The 24,391-nt window shown below is 42.1% G+C and overlaps 3 protein-coding genes across 4 annotated transcripts in view; 2 read left to right on the forward strand and 1 right to left on the reverse strand.

Moving 5' to 3' along the window:
* The first annotated feature begins 485 nt into the window (after positions 1–485).
* LOC132266159 (uncharacterized) lies at positions 486–1,313 on the forward strand. The gene has a single exon (XM_059767011.1). The coding sequence runs from the start codon at positions 486–488 to the stop codon at positions 1,311–1,313; it is 828 nt and encodes a 275-aa protein (XP_059622994.1).
* Positions 1,314–2,903: 1,590 nt separating this feature from the next.
* Positions 2,904–24,391, forward strand: part of LOC132256094 (toll-like receptor 7) — a 36,691-nt gene continuing 15,203 nt past the window's right edge. The window contains exons 1-2 of one of the 2 annotated variants that reach the window (XM_059752278.1): positions 2,904–7,351; positions 7,639–8,166. In XM_059752278.1, coding sequence (XP_059608261.1) covers positions 3,451–7,338 — 3,888 coding nt within the window. In that variant the 5' untranslated portion in view covers positions 2,904–3,450 and the 3' untranslated portion in view covers positions 7,339–7,351; positions 7,639–8,166. Of the gene's footprint in view, positions 7,352–7,638; positions 8,167–24,391 lie in introns of those variants that run through there. The other variant, XM_059752279.1, reaches the window with a different exon arrangement.
* LOC132266160 (ecdysone oxidase-like) lies at positions 12,863–14,839 on the reverse strand. The gene is made up of 4 exons (XM_059767012.1): positions 14,686–14,839; positions 14,493–14,626; positions 13,587–14,428; positions 12,863–13,094 (listed from the first exon to the last, which is right to left on the reverse strand). Exons 1-4 carry the CDS (start codon positions 14,837–14,839, stop codon positions 12,863–12,865), a joined length of 1,362 nt encoding a protein of 453 aa, XP_059622995.1.

Raw genomic sequence — 24,391 nt, forward strand, 5'->3', positions numbered from 1 at the left:
CATCTGAGCGGCTATCATTGTGTTTTGGAGGGAAATTGAAGCTTTTAGGGGAATTTTACTAACAAAAAATCAATAAATCTAGTGTTTTTGTGACCCATTTCACGCTTAAGATGATAATAAGGACATCGACAAATCGCTTCTTTTAGGCCGAAACGAAGAAATCAATTCTGCGCTGTTAATCTCATAACATATTGTAGTATAGAATATTCACAAAACACTCTGAAAAAAGAGAAATTTATTCGTTTGACACTTGAAATGGAAAAGATTTGTAAGTAAACACGAAATAATGTTCTCTAAACTATTATTCTATATATTTGGGTTAAATGAAATGTTGAAAATGTGTGACGATAAAAGGTTTAGGAACTAGTTTGAAAGGAAATTCACGTGTCTTTTGAGAAGATAAAAATATTGTATTCTATTCAAAGTGTGTACCTAAAATCAGCCCTGCACGAAGCTGTTCACTATTGCGTGGGAAACCGAGAGAAATGGAGTTTCGGGCTTGCATTCTCTTCTGGACAATTGTCATCATAGCCGAAGCGTCCAAATGGATCAGAAATATCGCGAGACACGAGGAAAATCGCGTGTTCGGTGGAGTGCAGTATCCAGCTGGAGATATTCGCAAGCAGGCTTTCACTGTCCTGATCCGGTACTTCGAGGACAACCTCTTCACAGACACTTCAGACTACGAGTGCTCCGGAACCATCATCACGGAGGACTACGTGCTGACAACTGCCTTCTGCCTGCAGGGCCATGAGTCAGGTGTCTTCTTCGTCGGCATCACAGGACTCAAAGGTTTGCGACACGACACCACGATTTCGGAGATCAAGATCTCCGAGGATTACGATCCGTTGACACAGGAGAACAATGTCGCTCTGGGGAAGGTGCTAAATCCCTTTCCACTCGAAACCGGTGAGTTCTCTGTGCCCTTTGCGCCAGAGGAATCTTGGGGTCCGGATCAGTTTTGGCTGCGAGCGCTGGTGCTCTACGGACACAGCAATCCTCAGAAGCTCGAGGTAGGCTACGTCACTGAGCCGACATTTGGGGTCTTCTATCCGCGGTCACGCAACTTCTGCACAATGGTCTTTAAGATGACTCTGAGGGAGAACGAATTCTGCGCCACTTCTGTCGATTTCAGGAGACTCTCCGTCTGTGCTCGAGACTTTGGCGCTGGGCTCATGTACATTGATCGGCAGGGACACTACTATCTCTACGCCATGGCGGTCTTTACTGATCCCTACACGTGCACCGAAGGACCCACGGCCTTCATCGTGATCAGCGACTTTCTGGACTGGATTGAGGATAATCTTGAGTAGAATTCTAATCAAACAACCATCTGAAATCCACGGAACCGTTGAGTTTCAAATCCATATATCATTTTAAATCAGTTTTTCCACGTTAGGATTCGTCAATGTGTCGTTTTAAACTCAATTATCAGCTGAAAATGATTTCAATTAATGATAAACAGTACGAATTAACTGGAAATTGATCGACAAAATTGCAGTTTTTCAATGCGAAACACTTTTAGATGTTCTTTTTCTCTACTTAGCAAATTGAACTGCACTAATCAATCTAAACTCCAATAGATCCATCTGAGTTACATTGATATTGCGGTGATGGAAGGAAAACGTAAATGCACTGAGATTTGGGAAAATGGCACAAGTTTTGTGATTACCTCGAGTGTTAAATGGGTTAAATTACACATCGCTGCGCTAAGTCTGCAGACACTTGAGATATTGTTGAATTTGATGCTCCTGAGTTCTGTCGAGCACCATTTTGGGGTCAAAAGTAAGCGTGCGTTGTGTGAGGTCCAAAGACAAATTGTACTGTGTGGTTTGGAGATGTAATTAAAAAGTTTTCAACCAGATACTGTGCCTTTTATACTAACTCTACTGGCACATAAACACTAAGTTCTGGGAGAAATGGAGAGCCAAAAAGTTGGGCATTGAAATGTGGCCTACAAGTTTCTCTTAAATCACAATTCTGTCGTTTGCAAAGTCATCTGCAGACCGTCAAGTATTGAATTGGGCAGCAAATTATAAAATATATATATATGGTAGAGAGGAAAAATTCCACCCTTTGCTGCCATTCGGTGCTCTTCTGTGAAGGATTTAACGATTCAGCAATCTCTGTCTTTATTTACGGCTTCAATATGATTACATTTTTCCCAATTGGGATAAAGGGGTGGATGGTTGGGGCTGTTTTCTCTGTAATACGATTGCGTTTTATTACATATTCAGCATCCTCAAAACTTGTTGGTGAAAAAGTTCGTCTTCCTCGCCTCTCGACTTCTTCTTCCTCGTGGCCACTGAGACAGATGTGGGGTCGCGGCGAGGTGAAGGGAGAAATGCAAACGAGGCTAAAATCAAAAATTGAGGAGCCCTTTTTATGACTCTCATATTATAATTTATTGTTATTTGAGTATAAGTCGCGCTGCCTCCATTTTCCGTCATTAAGTCGAGAGGAGCATTTTTTCGGCTCTGATGGGGTGGGAAAATTAAAATTTTCCAACTCATCGTCACGTGGTGAGTTTTTCTGCCAATTCAGTGAGAATTTTCCATTTATTTCCCACCCCCCGCACCGAGGGGCCATCACGCATTTCTTTTATTTGGCGCCAAATTGCAATTGTAGTAAATTTGTGGTTCAATTCGCCGTTTGTGTGTGTTGGTGCGCCGGGAGGTGGGGGGCATACGTGCACTGAGATGTGGTGAGTATGCTGCTCGAGAGGGGAAGAGCACCCGCCGAAGGTGAGTTTGTGCACTGCCGAAGGGGCGCTCGGGCGCGTGTGCAGCATAAGCTCGATGGCGGGAAAATGTCTCAGTTGAGCCACTTGGCATTTGATCGGCAACCACAGTCGAGAGACAACAGTTGGAGTTTGTTCGTCAACCGATGCAGACGCATTTCAGTCGCTCCTTGGACACTGTTCGCGCGCGCAATGACTCAAAGTGCTGTGACTGTGCTTAGTGATGTGTGACTCGAAAGACAAACTGTCCTGTGGCATAATCACACAGCGGAGATACTTGTGAACGGAGACTTGGTAGAATCTTCAGCATCGACCAACATTGTTGCTCGCGAGGAGAGAAAGCAATTAAAGAGTGTGTTTGTGTTTCTTGTTGGGCGCTCTTCTTTTTTTCTTTTGTTCAGTGCCTGACCCGAGCAGATTATAGAGTTACTGTCTCAACTTGGCCATTGTGGATGCCCAAAGAGTGCGCACGGATGTGAGATTAATTAAATTAGAGAGTTGAAGGCATATAAAAGTTGGCTCGACGCGCGGCGAGGAGGAAGGAAAGGAGAGCCCAAGTGCCAGAATGTTTGTGCTGTGAGTTTCGTTGTGGAGAAAGTTCATCCCAGAGCAAGAGACAAGGCATGGGAATGTGGAAGAGTGCCGGAAGTATGTAGTTGAAGTGCGTTATGAATTGATACTGAAGGCAGAAGCGGACACTAGACGGAATCATGCAATGGTACGTGGCATGGAGTTTCGTGGTCACCGTGCTCCTTGGCCACGCGGCGGCACAGTGCTCGTGGGAGTACCGGAACGGAAGCGCCGTGACATGCTCCATTCGGCGCCTGGAGAGGCAAGGTGTGGACTTGAGCGGTGCCGAGGGCACCAATCGGCTGGACATCAAGTGCAACGAGCAGTTCTTCTTCGAGTCCCAACTGCCGGTGCGCGCCTTCGGCCGCCTCCAGAGTCTCAGTGAGTTGACAGTGGAGTCGTGCAAGCTCCTGCAGTTGCCAGTGCACGCCTTCAGTGGGCTCGGCAATCTCAAGAGGCTGACAGTGCAGACGAACAACTACGCGTGGGCGCCCAGCAAGACGCTCGACATCCGGCCGGACGCCCTCGTGGACCTCAAGGATCTGCAGTACCTCGACCTAAGTCACAACAACCTGCGCCACCTGGCCGAGGGCGTGCTGTGCCCCCTCAACAATTTGCAGCACCTCAATCTCAGCACCAACAGAATACGCGCCGCCGAGAGCCTCGGCTTTGCGAACCAGTGCGGCGGAGGCACGGATCTCCACATCCTGGACGCCAGTCACAATGAGCTGCAGGCCATTCCCGATGAGTGGGGCGTCTCGCGGCTCAGGCGGCTCCAGCAGCTCCTCCTGCAGCACAACAACATCACGGCGCTGTCAAGTGAGTGTCTAATTGGGCTGGGCTCCCTTAAAGTGTTCAATGCGAGCTTCAACAACCTGGAAACGCTGCCCGAGGGCGTGTTTGCCGGGTCTCGTGAATTGCGCGAGATCCACCTGCAGAACAACATGCTGCTTTCCGTGGCCAGAGGGACATTCCATCGCCTGGAGCAGTTGCTAGTGCTGGATCTCAGCTCAAACTCCCTGACTAGTCATCACATTGGCAATGGCACCTTCGTGGGTCTCATTCGGCTGATCGTCCTCAATCTCGCCCACAATGCTCTCACTCGCATCGACAGTCGCACGTTCAAGGAGCTGTACTTCCTGCAGATATTGAATTTGCGCAACAACTCAATTGGGCACATCGAGGAGAACGCATTCCTACCACTATACAATTTGCACACACTCAATCTCGCCGAGAATCGTCTGCACACCATTGACGATAAGCTGTTCAATGGTCTCTATGTGCTGTCCAAGTTGACTATCAACAACAACTTAATCACTGTGATCGAAGTGAGCGCATTCAAGAATTGCTCGGACCTCAAGGAGCTCGACCTGAGCTCTAATCAGCTGCTGGAGGTGCCGGAGGCTCTGCAGAATTTGTCAATGCTGCGGACGCTGGATCTGGGCGAGAACCAGATCCCGTCCATCCACAATGGCAGCTTCCGCAATCTGGTGCAACTCACCGGGCTGCGGCTAATCGACAACCTGATTGGCAACATTACAAGAGGTATGTTTTGGGACTTGCCGAGACTCAGTGTGTTGAATATGGCAAAGAATCGGGTGCAGAGCATTGAGAGGGGTGCTTTTGAGAGGAATACCGATTTAGAGGCCATTCGACTGGACCGGAACTTCATCAGTGACATTAATGGGGTGTTCGCCACCCTCGCCTCACTGCTGTGGTTGAACTTGTCGGAGAACCACCTCGTGTGGTTCGACTATGCGTTCATTCCCAAGAACCTCAAGTGGCTGGACATTCATGCAAATTACATTGAGGCCCTTAGGAATTACTACAAGTTGCAAGAGGAGATTCGCGTGAAGACCCTCGATGCGAGCCACAATCGCATCACGGAAATCAGTTCGATGGCCATTCCCAATAGTATTGAGTTGCTCTTCATCAACAACAACCTCATCGAGACCATCCACCCCAACACATTTGTCGACAAGACAAATCTCACGAGGGTGGACTTGTACGCCAATGCTCTGTCCACACTGCAGATGCACACTATCCGCTTGGCACCTGTGCCCGAGTCTCGATTGCTGCCCGAGTTCTATCTGGGCGGCAATCCTCTAGAGTGCGATTGCTCAATGGACTGGCTGTATCGCATCAACAATCTCACCACGCGCCAACACCCGCGCATCATGGACTTGGCTAATGTGGCGTGCGTGATGCCGCACGCCCGTCGCGGCCCCACCGTGAGATCCGTGGCCTCCCTGTCATCCTCGGACTTCCTCTGTCGCTACGAGACGCACTGCTTCGCCCTCTGTCACTGCTGCGACTTCGACGCCTGCGACTGCGAGATGACGTGCCCCAACAACTGCACCTGCTTCCACGACACCACGTGGAATGCCAATGTGGTGGATTGCGCGGGCGGCGGTCGACGACACGGTCGGGAGTTGCTGAAGAAGGTACCCATGGACGCCACGGAGCTGTATCTGGACGGCGCGGACATTGATGAGCTGCAGAACCACGCATTCCTGGGTCGCAAGAATCTCAAGGTACTCTACATGAACAATTCTAATCTCGCCCTCATGCACAATCGCACCTTCGCCGGTCTGTCCGCCCTCACCATCCTCCATCTTGGCGACAATCAGCTGCGTAGCCTGCAAGGCAATGAGTTCGACGACCTGCAGAACTTGCGTGAACTCTACCTGCAGAACAATCGCCTTCGCACGGTGCCCAATGCCACCCTAGAGCCCCTCAGGCAGTTGAGGGTGCTGCGGATCGATGGGAATCAGCTGGTGAGCTTCCCGCTGTGGCAGCTGCAGACACCCCAATTCCAACACCTCCGCTCGCTCGCCCTGGGCAGGAACTCGTGGAACTGCAAGTGTCGCAATCTGCAGGAATTGACCGCCTTCGTGGCGGACAGCGCCGTGATCATTCAGGACAGTCAGGACATTTACTGTGTCGATCCGGCGGGCGTGAAGCGCGAACTTGACCTCAATGCCACGTCAATCTGCAGTGATTTCTATGCCATTGGCTCCATGATGAGCGACACTATGTTCGGCAACTACATTCCCCTCATGATTGGCATTGCTGTGCTCACGGTGCTCATTCTCCTACTGGTGCTAATTTACATCTTCCGAGAGCCCGTGCGCGTGTGGTTCTTCACGCAGTACGGCGTGCGCGTGACTGGAGCTCGGTGTGAGAAGACAGAGAAGCTCTATGACGCTCTGGTGCTGCACAGCACGAAGGATAGTGAGTGGATCACGCGAGAATTGGCGCCGGAACTCGAACGCGGACGTCCTGGATTGAGGCTCTGTGTGCAGCATCGTGATCTCGTGCAGGATGCCACATATTTGCAACTCCTGGAGGCTGCTCAGGCCTCCAGGCGCGTGGTGATTGTGCTGAGTCCGAACTTCCTGCAGACGGAGTGGAGTCGCATCGACGTGCGCCATGCCGTGCACGAGAGCATCAAAGGACGCCCTTACAAGCTGGTAATTGTTGAGGAGAGCGATGTGTTCTTGGACGCTGCGGCAGATTGTGAGCTGCTACCCTATCTGAAGACCACCAGCGTGCGGCGCGTGAAGAGGCTGGAGCAGCAATTCACGGAGAAGCTGCGCTACGCACTGCCCGCAGAGAGTGTGAACCAGCGCCGTGGGAACAACTACACCCTTGACCATCATGAGCGGATCAAGCAGCCCGCCAGCCCGGGTGTCGTCTTCCGGCCGGCCCCACCGCCCGCTTACTGTCCAGAGGGTGACGATCCCAACTACTCCTCGGCCACCACGGCCACCCCCAGTCCACGACCAATGCGGAAGAATCTGCTGCATCATCCGCACCACCTGCCCAACGGCGTGCTGCACACAATGGTGGAGGCACCGCCGCAGCGGCCTCCGTCTGAGCACATCTACTCCAGCATCGACTCCGACTACAGCACCCTGGACCGCGAGAACATGGTGGTGGACGTGCACAGGCTCACGTGGCGCAGCAGCAGCCAGCACAGCCACCGTCCGCCGCACGATCATCGCGTGCAGGCGTATTTGGTGTAAGCTGACACACAAGGTAACGACCATCTCATTTCAAAGCTCATTTCTAGCGATCACCTCGCGAGCACGCAGTCTGGAAGAGTGGCTTTTAGGCAGTTTGATTGAAATTTGATGTCTAATTGATATGATTAGGAGAGAGCGGGGTATTTGGGCAAAGTGTGGCCAAAAGAATTCGTGAAAAAAGGGAGAGAGCAAAAATGATTAAAAATTGTCAAGAATTTAATCACTATCAATATACATAATCAGAAACAGAAGATACATATAATGTTGTAATATTCTTCCTTTTTTCCTCCCTCTTCACAGTTTGATAGAGAAAAATTGCAGCTGAAACTGCTCTAATCTCTCCTATTTCTTGAGATAAGAGAAAAGAAAACTAGAAACACTCTTGATCCACCAGACGGTTCTCGATGGGCCACTGCGTCCTTTCAATATATAATATACACACAAAAAAGACATGCCAACAGGTTAAAAATATGTAAACTGATAAGGCACTAAAGGAGAATCTTTGACTCAGTATTCAGTAATTTTGTGACTCAGATGAGAGGCAAAAGACGTGAGTTTCACAAGAACTGTCGATGACTGTTTTTTTTTCCAATGTGAGAATTCCACGTGTAATGTTGTAAATAGCGAGACAAATGGAACCAGAGAGCTATACCTTCATTAAATACAATAATAGACCGAAGCTAAACTGAGAAAAAAAGTGTGAGTGCAGTGACGACATACATATTTAAAGTGGTAATTAAAAAGCATAAGCAAGAAAAAGACCTATTCATAGACATAGTGAAAGAGATATCTTATTCTTCCAAGTCCTGTTTTCATGGAAAAAGCAAAGGAAAAAACATTCAGTTTGAGCATTAAAGTGGCGGAGGTTAGTGGCAAAAAAAGGCGTGAGAAATTGCATTTATGATGAAATGAGATGTTTATAGTGTTAGGAAAAGCGCAGCGATAATTTAAATTAATTTATTCTCATACCGATTGAAAGGAATTAATAATTGTGATAAATAAATTCTTATTATTTCCTCATTTCAAAGTTCTGGCTTTTAGGTTCTCAGAGCGCGCAAGAGAGGAAAAATCCATAAAATGCCTGTTCGCATGATGAGAAAAGAAAACGAGGAGTTTGACTATTAGGTGAAAAGACATTACAATAATGTATTATGTAATTGCTATATTCAAAAAGGAAAAAAAAAATTCTTACACAACATATCAAGAGATCAGAAAATACAATTCAACCCCCAAAATGTACTGTTACTTTCGAGGATACTCGGGTGGCTTGGCGGGAGAAAAGGGGTGCGAAAATTCCGACGATGGATTATGAGAAGCCAGAGTGTAAATGGGAATTACACTTGCATGCATAATCTATGAGATTTGTGTATTTAATTCAGACAGGAAATCAATAATAAATTTGGTGTTTGCATTAATATAACATTAATGTGCTGTGGGATGGGGGGGGAAAGGGTGTCCATTTGGTGCAGACCTCTGTCAGCCACGGTGTGAACAAGGCCTAATGCGGTTCGCTGGCTGGACAAAGGATCGCTGTGAGTGTTTTGCAATGCAATTTCATGCATTATTTAGTAATGCAATTTAAATATAATGCCTCTTTTTTCGTATCGCAATCACCCTTCAAAAGTGCTTTGGATTTATATCACTGTATGAATTTTATTTCTGATGGTGAAAATGTGTATAATTAAATTTTTATTCAATACCTAACAGCAGATACTAATTGATGTCATCGTGATTCTCGTTGTTCTTTTCAATTTTTACGCACTCGTTACCATTTTATTTATTTTTTTCCTCTGTACACAAGAGGGGCTTTTATCTAGCGCATTCAAATTGCAGACAAAAAAAAGGAGCTTTTTAATAGCGCAACTCACTGTCAAAAGTGGCTTAAATTATTAACAAAGACTGAAACATCGAGATTGGAATTATTGGATAGATCTGCAGATAAATGCCCCTTGTCTCCTCGAAAGGCAGCATCAATTAAAGAAATAATATATGTTGTGAAATTATAACTGGAGATCCCATAAAGGATAATACAGAAATATTTTCTAAAATAAACCATAATGTGTACCAATTAATTGTGCCGATTTATCTGGACAGAGCTAAATAAAGAAAAAAATCCATGTTCAATGTGAAGAAAATAAAAAAAAACAATGTAATAGATATTAATGGAAGTAAAATGTAATAGTAAAGAGAATTATCCAAAAAAGAAGAAGAAAAAAAAACCAGAAATACATAAGCAAATGTGACATAATCAATTGACTGATAACATTTCATTAGACATTCTACATTGTAAGGATTCTGACGTGAAGAAATCGGATGGTGAAAGTTGTATATAAGAGTGTGTATAAAAAAATGGCTTCTCAATTACATCCTGTAAATATAGATAAAGAATAAGTGGTAATGTGTAAAAAAAAAAGAAATGAAATCTAGATAAAGAAAATGGCAAAGAGATGCAAGAGAAATTATTTAAGAGGGTCTCTTATAGTTTTTAATTGAATCTTTCGAACAAGACATTGTAAGAATTTACTCATTATACATATTAAATTACTCAAGTCTCCTTTTATTGTCTCTTTAATTTTTTTATGACATTATACATTAAAATATATTTACAGTAATATCTAAAATCAAAAAAAAAAAAATGTCTTTTTCTTCCTTCTCAACCTGGATAACTTCTTGGACTGATGGTTGTTGTTGGTGCTGACGCAAAAAAAACTATACAAACAGCGCATAATAATATTCCAGCTTCAATATTGCGGGCTAGTTTATTTAGTAAGAGATGCGGAAAATTTATGGATGACGGAATAAATTATATTACGCCGTAAGGGAATTTATGAAAAATTTACTCTCATGTGCAAAAATTCTGCATGGGAGTGTGTTTTTTCACGTGTTCTCGTTTGTTGGTTTTTCACTGCGGAGACGAGAAATTGAGAGCGGCAAAAAAACTCCACCCGCAGTCCTTATCTAATGGGAAAATAAACTGACATATTTGCTCTACATTTCACAATCACAGCCGTATTGTGAAATCAAACAATCTGAACATATATTTTGCATACAAATCAAATCAAATGAAAATTTATAAGCCTTTTTTATGGCCACACAAAATCATATCTCAATTTGTGGGTGGCTCTTTTTTCCACATTGTGTGGACCTGATGACACACTGGCCGAAGTCTCTCAAGTGTTAATTTGATTATGTTGAATATTAATTGGCGAAAATGACCATCGGGCGTGTGTAGAGCTTTTTCACATTCACGAGTTTCTCACGTGCGGCAAAATTGCAAATAAATTCATATCACACGGTGCTGCGATGGTGTAGCAAATGCCGCGTTCGCACACAAATATGCCAAATGGTCTGGAGGGGTGTTCAATGATGAGGTCTGGGGTTGGGGGCGCTTTTTAAAATATCACTCGCTGCTTCGTGGGCATTTGAATGTACGCGAGCAACACACAATGAGGCATCCATATGAATAAGCAACGCATGCATGCGGCGCTCATGAATACTGAAGGAGGCACATTTCGCACTGGAAGTGGATGTTGTGTTGAGAACATTTCTGGAGTGTCATGCTGAATATTACAAGAGAATTGATATGTAATTATTCAATATAATACTGTTTTTTCATGTCTTTCGCACTGACTTTAGCACGACAGCCGCCATCTTAGCAGCAATTCTATGGCTTTCCACGAAAACTGCATACAATTGTCTTGACGATTTTTCTTTGAATTAAAGACCAATAGTTTGAAACAATTATATTTCACAACAAAACATACAAGATTAGCGTGACTTTTGGCTGATTTTCCCTTGAATCACAACAACAAAAAAAAACACTCATTAGGCTAGACTTATGAAAATTGGGTTGAATTACTTTGAAAATAAATGACATCTTCAATCCATTGAAAGCTTGCTCACCGAATTCCGCTTTAATGGACATTTTGGCTTTCCTTGGGCAATCAATACGAGATTGTCACACGCTTGATTTATTAAAGTCCTCGATGGTCCTCTCAGGCCTGATGTCTTGTGCCGCTAGGCGAGCTGCTGAGCGGCACATCTCGCCAGGGGTGGGTGGTATGGGATGGTCTAATAGTGTTTGGGAGGACTGAAAAAAAGGAGCACACTGGGCATCCCCGGAAAGGCAGAAAAAAGGCGATCCACATGGAATTGAAAGTCGTTTTTTCCACTCGTCTTCGCCTCAAGTGTGGGTGGTGAGAACTACAGCATATGGCGGCGCCACCCCATCGTCCCCATCACGTCCATTGTCTATTTTTATCTCACTCACTCGACGAGCCCTCACTCACACAGTCATGCCACACATTTGTTCAATACACAAGTATTTAAGTTTCACGTTCTGAGAGTGTAAAAGTTTCGTATTATCCTTAATACAAAAGTTTGGCATTTTCACCAGCAACAGACACATTTCTCCCCTTCCACTCTCTCTCTCTCTCTCGTGCACACACCCCCTGCACATGATGATTTAATGGGGATGGAGAGGAGTGAAGAAAAAAAAATTTATTAAGCACCATCACACAAGTTAAGTAAATAAACGTATATGGCGCAAAAGGACCTTCTTCCTACTCCTCTAACATACTCTCGACAGACCAATAAAATACCGTCAATATTTTTCCGCCTTAATTTGCATACATTGCAGCTCCGTGGGGGGTGAAAAAGTTGTTGTTTGTAATTGAAGGTGGGGGTGGAATTTTGGAACAAAGTTCTACACTTTGGCATTTCCATTTTTATTGCGCACAACGGTGGGAAAAGTTTGAAATCACTGCGCGAGGGGGTATTTTTGCTTCCAAATTGTGTATATTTATTCCTTTGGGACTAATTTACAGTTTCTCCGTATACTTTCTTCGACAATGGAGGAAACTCTCTTTTCACATGTTTTGGCAGTTGCTGAACTCTTTCAGGAAAAATTCACAAACTCGCTTCACTGGTGAAACCAATGTAACAAGCTTGTATCGATAATTAAATTGTGGTATACTCAATAATTTGTGTCAACAAGCAAGCCACATTAGCAGCTTGCTGTAAATACACATTTGACAATATCACAACGTTAAATGATTGTCAAATATTAGTGGTTAATTAGCTTCCCGTCACATCTTTACACAAATTTGATACATTTTGCCGGTTATTTGGATGGTAAACATGAGCTTTTAATTATGCGCTTTGAATTTTATGATGGTTTCATTTCAGTATGTGGAAAATGTGATTGCATAAATTGAACGATTCTTACTCAGAGTTCAGAATCAGTGTTAAACTGAGGGTTGGAAGTGGATTATGTCGATGTTTTCACTTAACCAATGGTCAATGATCGATGGTTGACTGAGTTGTGAATTCAGTTCGACAAAACCGCACATTTTCATTAGTAAAGAATCTAAATATTGCTGGTTTTTGCACAAAGAAGTCAGGAAATAATGCGCATGATTGCGTTTATTTTCATTTTATGGGATCAACTAGACATTAAAAATAAGAACGTATTATTGGAATTATTTAGTAATTATCTGTAAAATGTATCCAATCATTACATTCCTCAGTAGAAAAATTTCCAATCTTCCTTAATAAAATCAGCTCCCTTTTCCCCAATCATTATTGATGGCGCATTTGTATTGCCTCGCGGAATTCTTGGCATAATGCTGGCATCAATGATTCGCAAGCCTTCAACGCCCTTCACGCGCAATCTGTAATCCACAACAGCGTCAGGATCAGAGTCAGGACCCATTTTTGCCGTTCCCACAGGATGAATAACTGTACGAACTGTATATCTAAAGTAACACTCCCAATATTTATCACTATTGTATTCCAATTTGTCACATTCGGGAACTGGAAACGTTCTAAGCGTCGCTTCGTTTAATTGATATGTTTTTGTTGATAAAAATTTGTTATACAATCGAACTGCATTGATTGAAGATGCAAGATCTGAAGATTCAGCGAAAAAGTTGGAAATTACTAGAGGTTTAATATCTGGATTTGGAGTTCGTAGCAAAATTTCTCCCTTCGATAATGGCAATAAATGCATTAGAAGAATAAAAAATATGTTTGACGTTTGAATTTCTTTTCTACCAAAATTTATGACATCTTCACCATATCCAAATTGTCTTAAATTTCCTGTGATACCTTCTGTATCTCCTTTTTGGAAAAATACTTGATAAAAGTGAAAATTCGGATATTTTGCACGGAAATCGTCGACATTAACAAAACCAACAGTTGAAAAGGAACCGACTGTGGCAAAATCGCCAGTTCGCTGTGTTAAATACATTGAGTAACTACTCATCAGATCAATTGGACTCACTTTTGTAGCATTGGATTCATTGAGTTTAACTAAAAATGCTACGCATGGATGATCCTGCAAGTTCTTTCCAACTTGCAGATCTTGAATAACTGGAATTTGCATTTTTTGAAGATGAGCAGCAGGTCCAATTCCTGAAAGCATGAGAATTTGTGGAGTATTTATGGTTCCCGCGCTCACAATCACTTCCTTTCTGGCAAATGCCTTCAGTTTTTTCTTTCCGCGAAGTATCATGGAGACTCCCGAAACAACTCCTTGCCTATCAATTTGCAATTTAGTCACATGCGCGTGCTTGACGATGTGCAAATTGGGGCGATTCATGGCTGGACGCAAGAAAGCCGCGGCTGTACTTTCTCTTTCTCCCGATCGAATGGATCCTTGCGCGAATGTGAATCCAATGTGCTCGTTTGCATTGATATCTAAGATGAATTTGTATCCCATCTCTTGGGCTGCTTGAATGATGACATTGTTGATTGACAGATTACTTCTGAAGAGTTCCACATACATTGGTCCGTCTTTGGAGTGATAATATCCTCCGAAAGCGTTAGCGATTTCCGGATCTTGATTTGCCTCTGATTTCTTGAAATATTCCAGGACATTCTCGAATTCCCATGTCGGATTTCCAAGCCTCTTCCAATTATTATAATCATCATCATTTCCCCTCACATAGATCATAGCATTCATTGAACTCGTTCCTCCCAGCATTTTTCCTCTTTGCCACAAACCAGAGTGAATGCTGCGATTTAATGTGTCCACAAAGAACATCCAATCGTATTCAGTTCTCGCCATCCCTGTTTGAAGTCCTGGAACCTGGTTTTTAAAATTTTCCTATTATATTGAACTACTGAGTCCTTTTTTTCATCAACTGTCTTACTACTGATTCTATTGGCGGATCTTCTCCTGCTTCGAGAAGCAGTATTTTCCAGTTTGCATTCTCACTTAGGCGATTCGCCACAACTGATCCTGCAGATCCTGCGCCAACAATGATAAAGTCGTACTCCTCGAAACCTGCGAGTTTATAATTTTTATTCGTCGCAATTTTTATCACTTTGAATACAAAATGTCACCTTTTTGCATAGCAATTTCTCCGTAATCTCTGGGCCAAGTTTCTGGCGCCGAGAGTGAACATTGCGACAATGCGAGATATTTGATGAGGAGCGAAATAATCTGATTTGCAGGTCCTGTGCTCAGGTTTGGACACGTTGAAGGAAATTGATCCATTGTGCATTCACTGTATTTGTCTTCTTTAAACACACACGGGAAAGTTGAACATAACTTTTCAATGCGTTGTTTGATTTACGCACTAACAATTCGCAAGTCACGACGATGTGCTCACTTATACATTTGATAGTTAACTGAGTTCAGTCCAACAAAACTGCACATTATTAGTAGTAAAGAAACCAAATATGGATGATTCTTTTACAAAGAACTCAGGAAATAATGCGCATCGTTGCGTTTATTTTATTTTAACAATTTGTGTCAATTCTACGCTTGAAACTTGAAAATTTAAGAACAAAGAAATTGTTAATGCATTTTTTGCAACATTTTCGCTGCATATAATTTGTCGGAAAAACTAGCTTTCAACCGACGTTTGACCTCTCGAAGATTGCTTCTTGTCTACACAGAGCTCACGAAGGATGGCGCAACTGCTGAGCAGATAAATCTTTTTGTTGTGAATGAGAGCATTTGCTGGGTAAATACGGGGGATGGAAGGGATTCGGGTCTTAAAGGGCTTTAAAAGGTTAGGGTTGCGCGACAATGTGTCACAATGTGCGGTCGTGAGAGATACACCCTTTGCGAGATTTTTCCACTGTATATAATTTATTCACGGTTGTGACATTGACAGATGTTCGAAAATTCAAAATGACCGTTTAACGATTTTCCAGCTGCACCTGCCGCGTCGTCTAATTGATACAAAGAGTTGTGTCTCGAGGGAGAATTTAGCAGTGTGGCGAAGAGGTGAGAGACGCCAAATGACAAAGTGTTACATGGCGGAGAATTATTGAGTGTCTCATAAATCTCGAGTGACAATTGAGAGAGTTATTTACATGGGAGACCTTCAGAAGTGTTCTCATTAGATAACACCAAGGCGACCGGCAAATGCCGCAAGAACTTTTCAATCGTGATATTTAAATTGAGTCACAGGGTGATTTATGCGCTAATTGGCTGTCTTTTTCCTCTACCATGTCTGCGATGGAGAGTAATATTTATACCATCTCCAAAACTTTTGTGTTGTTGCTGGAAAACTCACACATTTCAATTTAATATATCCTCATGAAGTCGGCAAACTGCAAGGCGGCTAATCCGCCTGTTATTGCCAGCAATTGTGTAATACCTGCAAAATTTGAAACTATCTCGAGTTTGGGAAAATATTTTGAAATTAATTAAACAAATTCATTGCCAGAAAACATAAATGGGGATGAGTGTATAGTGTGAAAATTTCATTCTGACACACTCTGTGCAAAGCACTTGAGTAAAATTGCCAGCAACACACACACTGAATAAATTGCTGAAGACTTTTGCTCTGCAAATGTTCCCGAAATGCACATCAAATGTTGTGGCATTTATTGAAGTGCATATGATTTGAAGAGTTATTTAACACTGGGACGACCCATCTCTCATCCTCCCAAATTGAGAAATTTATTCACATTTTACCCAATTTCAATGCATATTGATGCGAATGTGTAATTGATTCAGTCAATGCGGAGTAATGTATGAGTTGGGGTGGAAAAGTTCCTCCACAATTGAAATATATTCAAAAGCTCAGTCATTATTTATTCAACTGAAAACTATAATTGAGAAGGGGTTGATGAGATTGAATGACAAAAAGGGTTGTGACAATGTGATATTCTTGCAACAGAACACGAATGTGAAATTCAAATTTTGTGCGATATTTTTAGATTCTCTGACAGTTTTCATTCTAACTAATTATGCTGTTGATTATTCATTTAATAAAATAAATAATCATATATATATATATATATATAGGTTAATATTGAATGTGCAACAAAATCTATAGTAATGGTTTGATTTGTACGATTTTAAGCGTTTCTCAACTCTGAAATCAAAAAGACTTTTCTCTGTCATCTTTATTTATCTTGAATTCGCAGCATGAATCTCACTTCCTTACAAGTGTGCATCTGAGAAGAGTCTTACCCAGAGGTTTTTCCCCCCAGAAATGCTTCTCAAAAGGGCACAATCGAGGAAGAGAAAGATGGTATTGTTCTCGAAAAACTGCTATTTGGACCATTTTTCGCAGAGAAAGGCTTTTTCTAATGGACGAAATGGGAAAGCGCGCGCCAAATGAATTGTTGACCTGCTAATGTTGATTGAAAATTTTGATAAATCAATGGAGACAATTGTCCTCAAGCGTGATGATGCTATGGCGAACAACATTGTCGTTTAAGCTAAGAGTGATTGATATTTATTTTCACATTACGAGCGCGCTCTGCTGAAGTGTATCAAGACGGAGAGGGGGAAGAAAAAAAACAAGCATTCTCTTTGAATTGCGCGCGCGATGGAGAAAGGCTCGCGAGATTGCATGGTGAATATTGTTCACAAAGTGATATAAATTATTGGATTATTGTAAACAAAACTGAAATTTACGGTCACAACTTTTGGACGCTCTTGTGGGCAACATTCCAGCGACGAGTGGCGAGAGGGAATGGCTGTTAGTAATTCGCTCTGTAACCCACTTTATGATCTACATTAGATTTCTACGGTCCACTGAGGCATTCCCATTTAATGTGAGGCACAGAGTGAGAGAGCATCTGTTGGCCGTTTGGGCGACAGAGAGGCGAAGCATGAGAGCCAAGTGCACTGGACAAAGTGTTCGTTTGCCAGCGTCTTAGCCATCCCAATAACTGCGTGATTGCCGTCTGCTATTATTAAACTTCTTATTGTAATCGCGCTCTCTCGCCTCGCGTTTTGGAACACTTTTGTGTGATGGCCGCGAAGAGGGAGCGAAAGAAAGGCCGGAGACTTTTTCTCCGCTCGTCCACAGCGAGAGGCAATGACTCGGAGAAGTCTGTAATACCATCGGATTCCTAAACAATGTTCCCCATTCATGGGCATCGTGAAAGACTTTTGCTGCTCCGTATTGTTAGCCGGTGCCAAGATTAACTGTTAATACACGAATTTCTCTCTATTTAGAAGATAAATTCATACATGTGAGTAATGTGACTCCCTCCGCTAATAACCATTGTAAAGTCGGATCGCCAGCAAAGTGACTCTCGCGCGGCGCGGCGAAATTGTGACAATTGTCCGGATGAATGGCGCGGCACAAGACTCTAACAAGTCGACGGAGAATCATCGATTCATCATTCCAAAGCTGAGGATGTCTTTTCATCACATTGATTGCCAAGTCTCGATTTATTTGGCTAAATGATTAGAATTTTTGTCAAGCCAAAATCCCAGGAAAACCCAAACGATGACCTACAATTTCTGAAGCACAGCTCAATAGTAATGAATTGAGCGGCAATATTTCTCTCAAGCATCCCAGTGAAGGTAAATTAAAAGATTAGAGGCGTATTAAAGAGTATCTATAAGCCGAGCATGGCGAAAAGGCCAAAATATTGGGAGAAGAGCATTTCTTTTTCGTTTTCTTTTATTAATAAATATAGCATAACTCGAGTGCTGTGCGTACCGTTATTCAATTTAAATTTAAGATGAACGCATCAAATAGATAATCCAGAATTCTTTCTTCCATCCACTGGCGGAGTTTCACTTACAAAAGTCTGCGCTCGGCAGCTTCACAGCACTTGATATTGTTCTATATATTTACCTCATTTAGACATTCTTCCTATGCAAATCACAGCGAAAGAGGAGTTCGTCTTCCGACTGCACGGAGAGTGAAAGAAAAATGATCTTGTGTGAAATTGTTTGATTGGAATTTTCGTTTCTCACCTTCGCACACACACACACATCGTGAGCATGAAAAGAGGGAGCATCTTCGTGTAGCATCTTTTATTTATCGTGTATATCGAAGTGAGGGCAAAATACCTTTTCAGAGGGATGTTATGAATAGAATTCTCAAATCCCATGGCGAGAGGAGTGGAAAAGGGGCCCCGAAGAAGGATGATAATAGGAAAGAGAGATGTCACATGAAGGAAGAAAGGAGACTTCAATTTGGATTATGTGCCATTTATCACATTTACGAGCCACGTGAAAATTTAAAAATAATTTATCTTCGTTTTGGATGTTGTGTGCATTGAGCCTCCGCAGCCCTTGGCATTACATATATTAATATATATTGTGTGTCTGAGCGTGGAGTGTTGCTATCAGAATGAACATGCTCTGAAGGGCTGAAGGGTGAATAACTAAGTGATTTCTGGCAATTGACTGATGAATTATTTGCATATTGCTTCGGTAGACTCAATTTCAAACGCTCATAATTTCTCTTTCGCATCTTTCACAATAGATGTGACTTCTTCTGAGCATTCACAGCATTGCAAATCGGCAGAGAAATTTATCTCAGAATGATCACAATTTCCCTTCTCCTTTGTCTTATGACATTTCGCTGGAGAACAATGCATTAAATTGTTATCATTTGTATGATAGAATTGTGCGCGCCTCTCGTGAGAGGCGCGACAACAGTGTGTCCCACTCTTGGTGCAAGAAAATGTGTCTCTCCACTCTTGGTAATTGATTTCTCGCACACTTGTTCCCGTTGGCACTGATTTTTCCATTCGCGCGCAATCCAAAAACCGCACACACAGATTATATTCATTGTTGTGCAAAAGTGTGGCGATGGGAAAATGAGTTCATTTATCTCTTTGTTGGTCCATGTGAATTTGCGCACGTAATGCTGAGGAAATTGCGCTGCACAAGTGGCTAATTGGAAACATTTACGAGGTATTTAGAAAAGCGACTTGATAGTGTTTTTTTTCGGGCTGGAGAAATACATATTTCACATGAGAAGTGGAGGAATTTGTGGTCAAAGGTGGAAAATTCACAGCCACTTGTTCGAATTTCCAGAGCATGATAAGACGTCGGACTCTGCAGACCATATAAGATTGAGGTTTGATCATTGGCAATCGGCGGAAGAAATCATTTCGGTCCATTTGGGACAGTGTTGAAAGATTTTCCATGAATCAATTCTGTCAATCGAAAAAGGTAAGTGAATTTATGGTCTCGAAATTTACTACCATTTGCTTTTAATATTGCTTTTAGTGGAATTTCACGGGTATTTCTAAAAGATGACGTGAGATTTCTGGAAATGGAATTAGTTTGTATGATTAGAATATCCATAGTATTGATTTGCAGGTCAAATTCACCATTTCGCATTCACTGACGCCCATTCGATAAGGAAGTGAGAATTGCGATATTCTCTGTCCATTTGATGGAATAATTTGAATTTAAATTAAATGATGTTTAATCCTGTCTCTCTGGAAATTGTGCAATTCAAGGGAAATCCGATTGGAAATGCATTGCAGCGCATGGAAAATCTATAAAATGTACTCAAAGTAAAGTATTGGTTGCAAATTGGCCAGCAGATCTCTGAAATATGCAATGAATCTGCTAAAAATTCATTAAACACAAATCAATGAATTCGAGAAGCAAAATAATTTATTCTGTCAGCGATATTGAACTGTTTTTATTGCAAATTATTGTCTTTGAGGCAAAGAAGTGACTTTGACACTGGAGCATCATGATTTTATGGTTGTTTATTTTCATTTTGCACAATTGAAAGTCAGTGGAAAATTGAGAGTTGATGGAATTTTCCTATTATACATGCGATGCAAGCGTTCGTCAAAGTGGATGGAAAATTCTGTACAATTGTCGCACACAAAATGGGAATTACTTTCATTTGGCGTCAACTTCTTTCACAAAGCATTCTTCAACATCCTAATAGAATTCCTCTGTTGGGGTTTTCAAAGGGGAAAATGTCTCTCCCAATGGGTGCAAAAGTATGAAAGCTCACATAGAGGCGTAATGGAAAAAATCACCCAGAATAACTATATTGTGAGTTGCGAGGGAAAATAGAGGTTTTTGCTCTAGATTTCTCTAGTGCGCTATTTTATCTGCATTTGCTGCATATTTCTACATCGTGACAAACTTTCTAGTAGGTGTCGTTTTTCCTACAAATGCACCTCTTTTCCCTCGCAATCTCTCACATATTGGCCCAACAATGTGTATTTCTTCTTGCTGCATATATTAATGCTGCATCTCGCCTCCAACTCGAGTCACTCTGAGCTGCAATTGATCGACTTTCTCATAACTCATTAAACTGTGTGTGTGTGTGTGTGTCATTATGCGGATTCTTTGTGCAAACAAGTGCAGCAGAATTAATTGGAGATTAAAAGCATATTTTTACAACATGCCATGAATGAATGGTTTTTGGGTATTTTACAGAAAATCAATTATTTGTAATTAAAAATTACATTATGCAATGAAATGTCAGAATTCCCTTTTTGTCCAATGTTTTTCTCATTGATATTTAATGCTGCAAATTGATAAGCATACAAATGAATGGAAAATATAATTGCCAAAAAAAAAAGATTATATTAATTATGATGTCTTTATTCCATAGCAAGCACAGTGCAGAGTTTGACGCTCTTGCACGTGAATTTTTTTGCTTCTCTGTCCAACAATCCCAGAAGCAATTGTTTCATGCTCTCAATATTATTGCCATGGGTTTTGCTTAATGTGCCCAAGAAAATATTGAATTGCAATGAAGTTTTTCACTGCCTCTCTCTCTCTATCATAGATAAATTTCAATTTGAATGGTCACCGTGTGTGGGTTTTTCGAGAAAATTGCAGCGAGCATTTGCATATGATGATGTCTGTTGGCTTTCTTGCTGGGAATTGTATACATATTGGATAAATTGCTCGGATATTTGGTCTACATAGACTAGCGGTGGAATAAGCAGTGTTACAAATGACTTGATATAATGTAACACACATAAATGCAATGTTAAAATGAGAAGGTATAAATTTAAATCATGTTGCCAGGTTGCGGGACACGATCGCGCTCACGTGTGTGCAAGAGCGGGAGCGGAATATTGTAACCGTAGCGTTGCATAACTCCTCTAAAACTTATAAATTAAACTGCTGTTCTGCACCTGCATCTGTTTAATGTGTGGCACTGGATGGATGGAAGTGCACTATCGAGTGCACGGGCGAGTCGACGGATTCCGGGAATAGCGCGCTCTGTGCATTATTTCTTCCCAGTGTTGCGACCAAATAACACACACAGGCGAGTGTCCAGTGAAATATGAAAGGAGAGGAGCTGCGGATGCTCTGGAGCACGAAATTCACGCCCATGCAATTGTTGACTTTTTCCATCATGCTCGCGCCCGCCGCCAAGTCACGGCTCTTGCGAGGGAGCAAGAATTGTGACTTGATTTATTCGACAGAGTGACTTCTCAGCCGGAAAGAGTGGCGTGTTAATTGTCAATATAGTCAGCTCAAGAAACATATCCTAACAACTCATATTTCACGAAAAGAATGCCAGAAAGAATGCGCCGCACTCAGAAGGAGATTGAATTTCATCCGGAAGTGTTAATAAATAGTGAAAAATTTTTCAACGAAAATGCAGTCAAGACTAATGGTCTTTTAATATGTTTCAGATGCCTATTTTGGCCCAAATTATCCCTACAAAATATTTCGGGAACTGCCAGGTCAAATCTGTAATGAATTATGGTTGAGTCAACCAGTCAACACTGGATGCGATGCTCAAGTGACATGTGGAAATGCGCCAATCATCATTGGCATTTCCACGAAAAGCCACAGCAAATGGCACTTTAACTTTCATGCCTGCGAGACACAAAAGCGCCATAATTGAACTAATTATTCACGTGATGGCGCTTGAAATTTGAATATTATCCAATTATTAAATCAAAATGTGCAGTAATTGCTACAAATATGGACTCAATGGCCCATTGTCTGCATTTAAAGGAGTTTACTAATTATATGTGTCAACTGTTGTTAATCTCTTGCACGAATATATGGCTATAATTTGCCGCATCAGGATGCCCTGAAATGTCCGTATTGCATATACAGATTCCGAGGCACGCCCCATTGAAAGCGCCGCCCATTTAAATATGCTATTGGATGTACTCTATTACAATCAATTGCGAGATGCTCAATTATTCAGTAAATTGCTCAATCAAATGGCAATTTATTCTTCCTGGGCTATTGCATGGAAAATTTAACAAATGCTGACCCACTTTTCAGGTGTGAATGTGCTATATTGGCAAAAACTCCGTTTACCTCTTGCGCTCGAATGCATTCTATTTGTTCTCGATCATTGCAATGAGAGTGCTTTATTGGCAATATAAGCTGGGACTACACATAGTGCAATTCTGGCGATGTGGAAGCATTGAGAATCTCAATGCAGCTGGCGACCACTGGGGTGTTCATGTGGATGGTATTTTATTAAATAAAATTGCACATAATGTTAATTATTCTTCGTGCAGTTAGTGTCCAATTTGGTGGAGAAAAGAAGGAGTGAGTCCTTTTTCACTTGATGCAGTGCCACCATAAAATACAGATGCCACAGCAAATAAATGGTGAATGGTTATTAAATGCTAGAGACCGAAATTAATGGGCATTGCTGTAGCCGGAACTTTTGAAAGTGTATCAATTTTGCATGTTGGCTGGAAAATGCACTATGATGCTGGGGCTCTTGAGCAACCCGAGAGTCGGAGGCTTGCATTTGAATGGGAATGGGACATTACAGAGCAAAACACCGTTCCATTGCAATGGACTCTTGGGTGAATATAATCTGATGACTAGCCATCCAAGAGGGTCACAGTTTCTTCTCCTCTCTCACACTCTGTGCTGAGTGTGGTTATTGTATTCAATCTCTTAAAACTTACGAGCACTGTCCACACTCTCCTCCAGTTAGCATTCACATGGGGACAATGGAAGATGTGCAGCATTTCTCCGCAAGTACTTTCACATCCAGAGTGTGCTTCTGACTGACCTCAAGATGCGAACTTTCGACCAGAATGGGATGATCTAATGGAAGAATTCTTGTGGCTCATTAGAATGGGAACGAGGACAAGATTACACTTCATGTTTGTGGCATTCGATAGAGAGAGAGACAGAGAAAAATGTACCATGAATTTCACATATGCAAAATATAGAAGGAAAAATGCGAAGACAAAGAAATTCCATTGACAGTTTCCACTTGAAAAATGAAAATGTACACGAAATATTTCTGTGGGGCAGAGAATGATTCTAAGTACTTCCAGAGAATAGGAAAACTTCTATTCAGGGGTTTATCTATTTTCACACTTCGTATCGACTGAGTTGTATCGCTCTCTCTCTGTGTCGACGCCTAAACTGTGACTCACGCTAACCCCCTGGATGAGCTGTGTTCTGCTGTCTCCTCAAACTTACAAAGTGAATATGTAAAGTGTAGCACACGGAGGAGTGTGAGATGCAAGTCCAAAAGTTTCTTCGCCATTCCTCCACCTCCTGGTGTTGCCCTTCATCTCACTTGGCAATATACCTTTCCGTGGCTGAACTTGTTTGCACTTTTGTTGAATATTATTTTCTCAAGGAATTGTCGACTTGTTTTATAAATATAAAACTCAATTCTATGGCTATAAGAATGCGAATTGAATTCATACACACAATTATTGGCCCGCATATATGGCGTGCAGTAACTGGTATTTCATTTAAAAGTCAACTACTTGCTCCATCTCTGTCTTGGCCTTTCTTTGCCAAAGCACATTGGCTGCTGCAGGACGTACAAAGCGAGAGAGGTGCAGTTTTGTAGAGAAAGAATTGTAATAATAATAATGATTCTCAAGTTTAACTCTG

This window comes from Phlebotomus argentipes, unplaced genomic scaffold (genome assembly GCF_947086385.1).
Source record: "Phlebotomus argentipes unplaced genomic scaffold, Phlebotomus argentipes genome assembly contig_5, whole genome shotgun sequence".
NCBI lineage: Eukaryota > Metazoa > Arthropoda > Insecta > Diptera > Psychodidae > Phlebotomus > Phlebotomus argentipes.

Coding starts and splice junctions, on each gene's coding strand:
- LOC132266159 (XM_059767011.1), top strand. CDS start 486: ATGGAGTTTCGGGCTTGCATTCTCTTCTGGACAATTGTCATCATAGCC.
- LOC132266160 (XM_059767012.1), bottom strand. CDS start 14,839: ATGGATCAATTTCCTTCAACGTGTCCAAACCTGAGCACAGGACCTGCA. Junction 14,429..14,492: donor ATCCGCCAATAGAATCAGTA/GTAAGACAGTTG, acceptor TTTAAAAACCAG/GTTCCAGGACTTCAAACAGG. Junction 13,095..13,586: donor CTGATGAGTAGTTACTCAAT/GTATTTAACACA, acceptor GTGTTACTTTAG/ATATACAGTTCGTACAGTTA.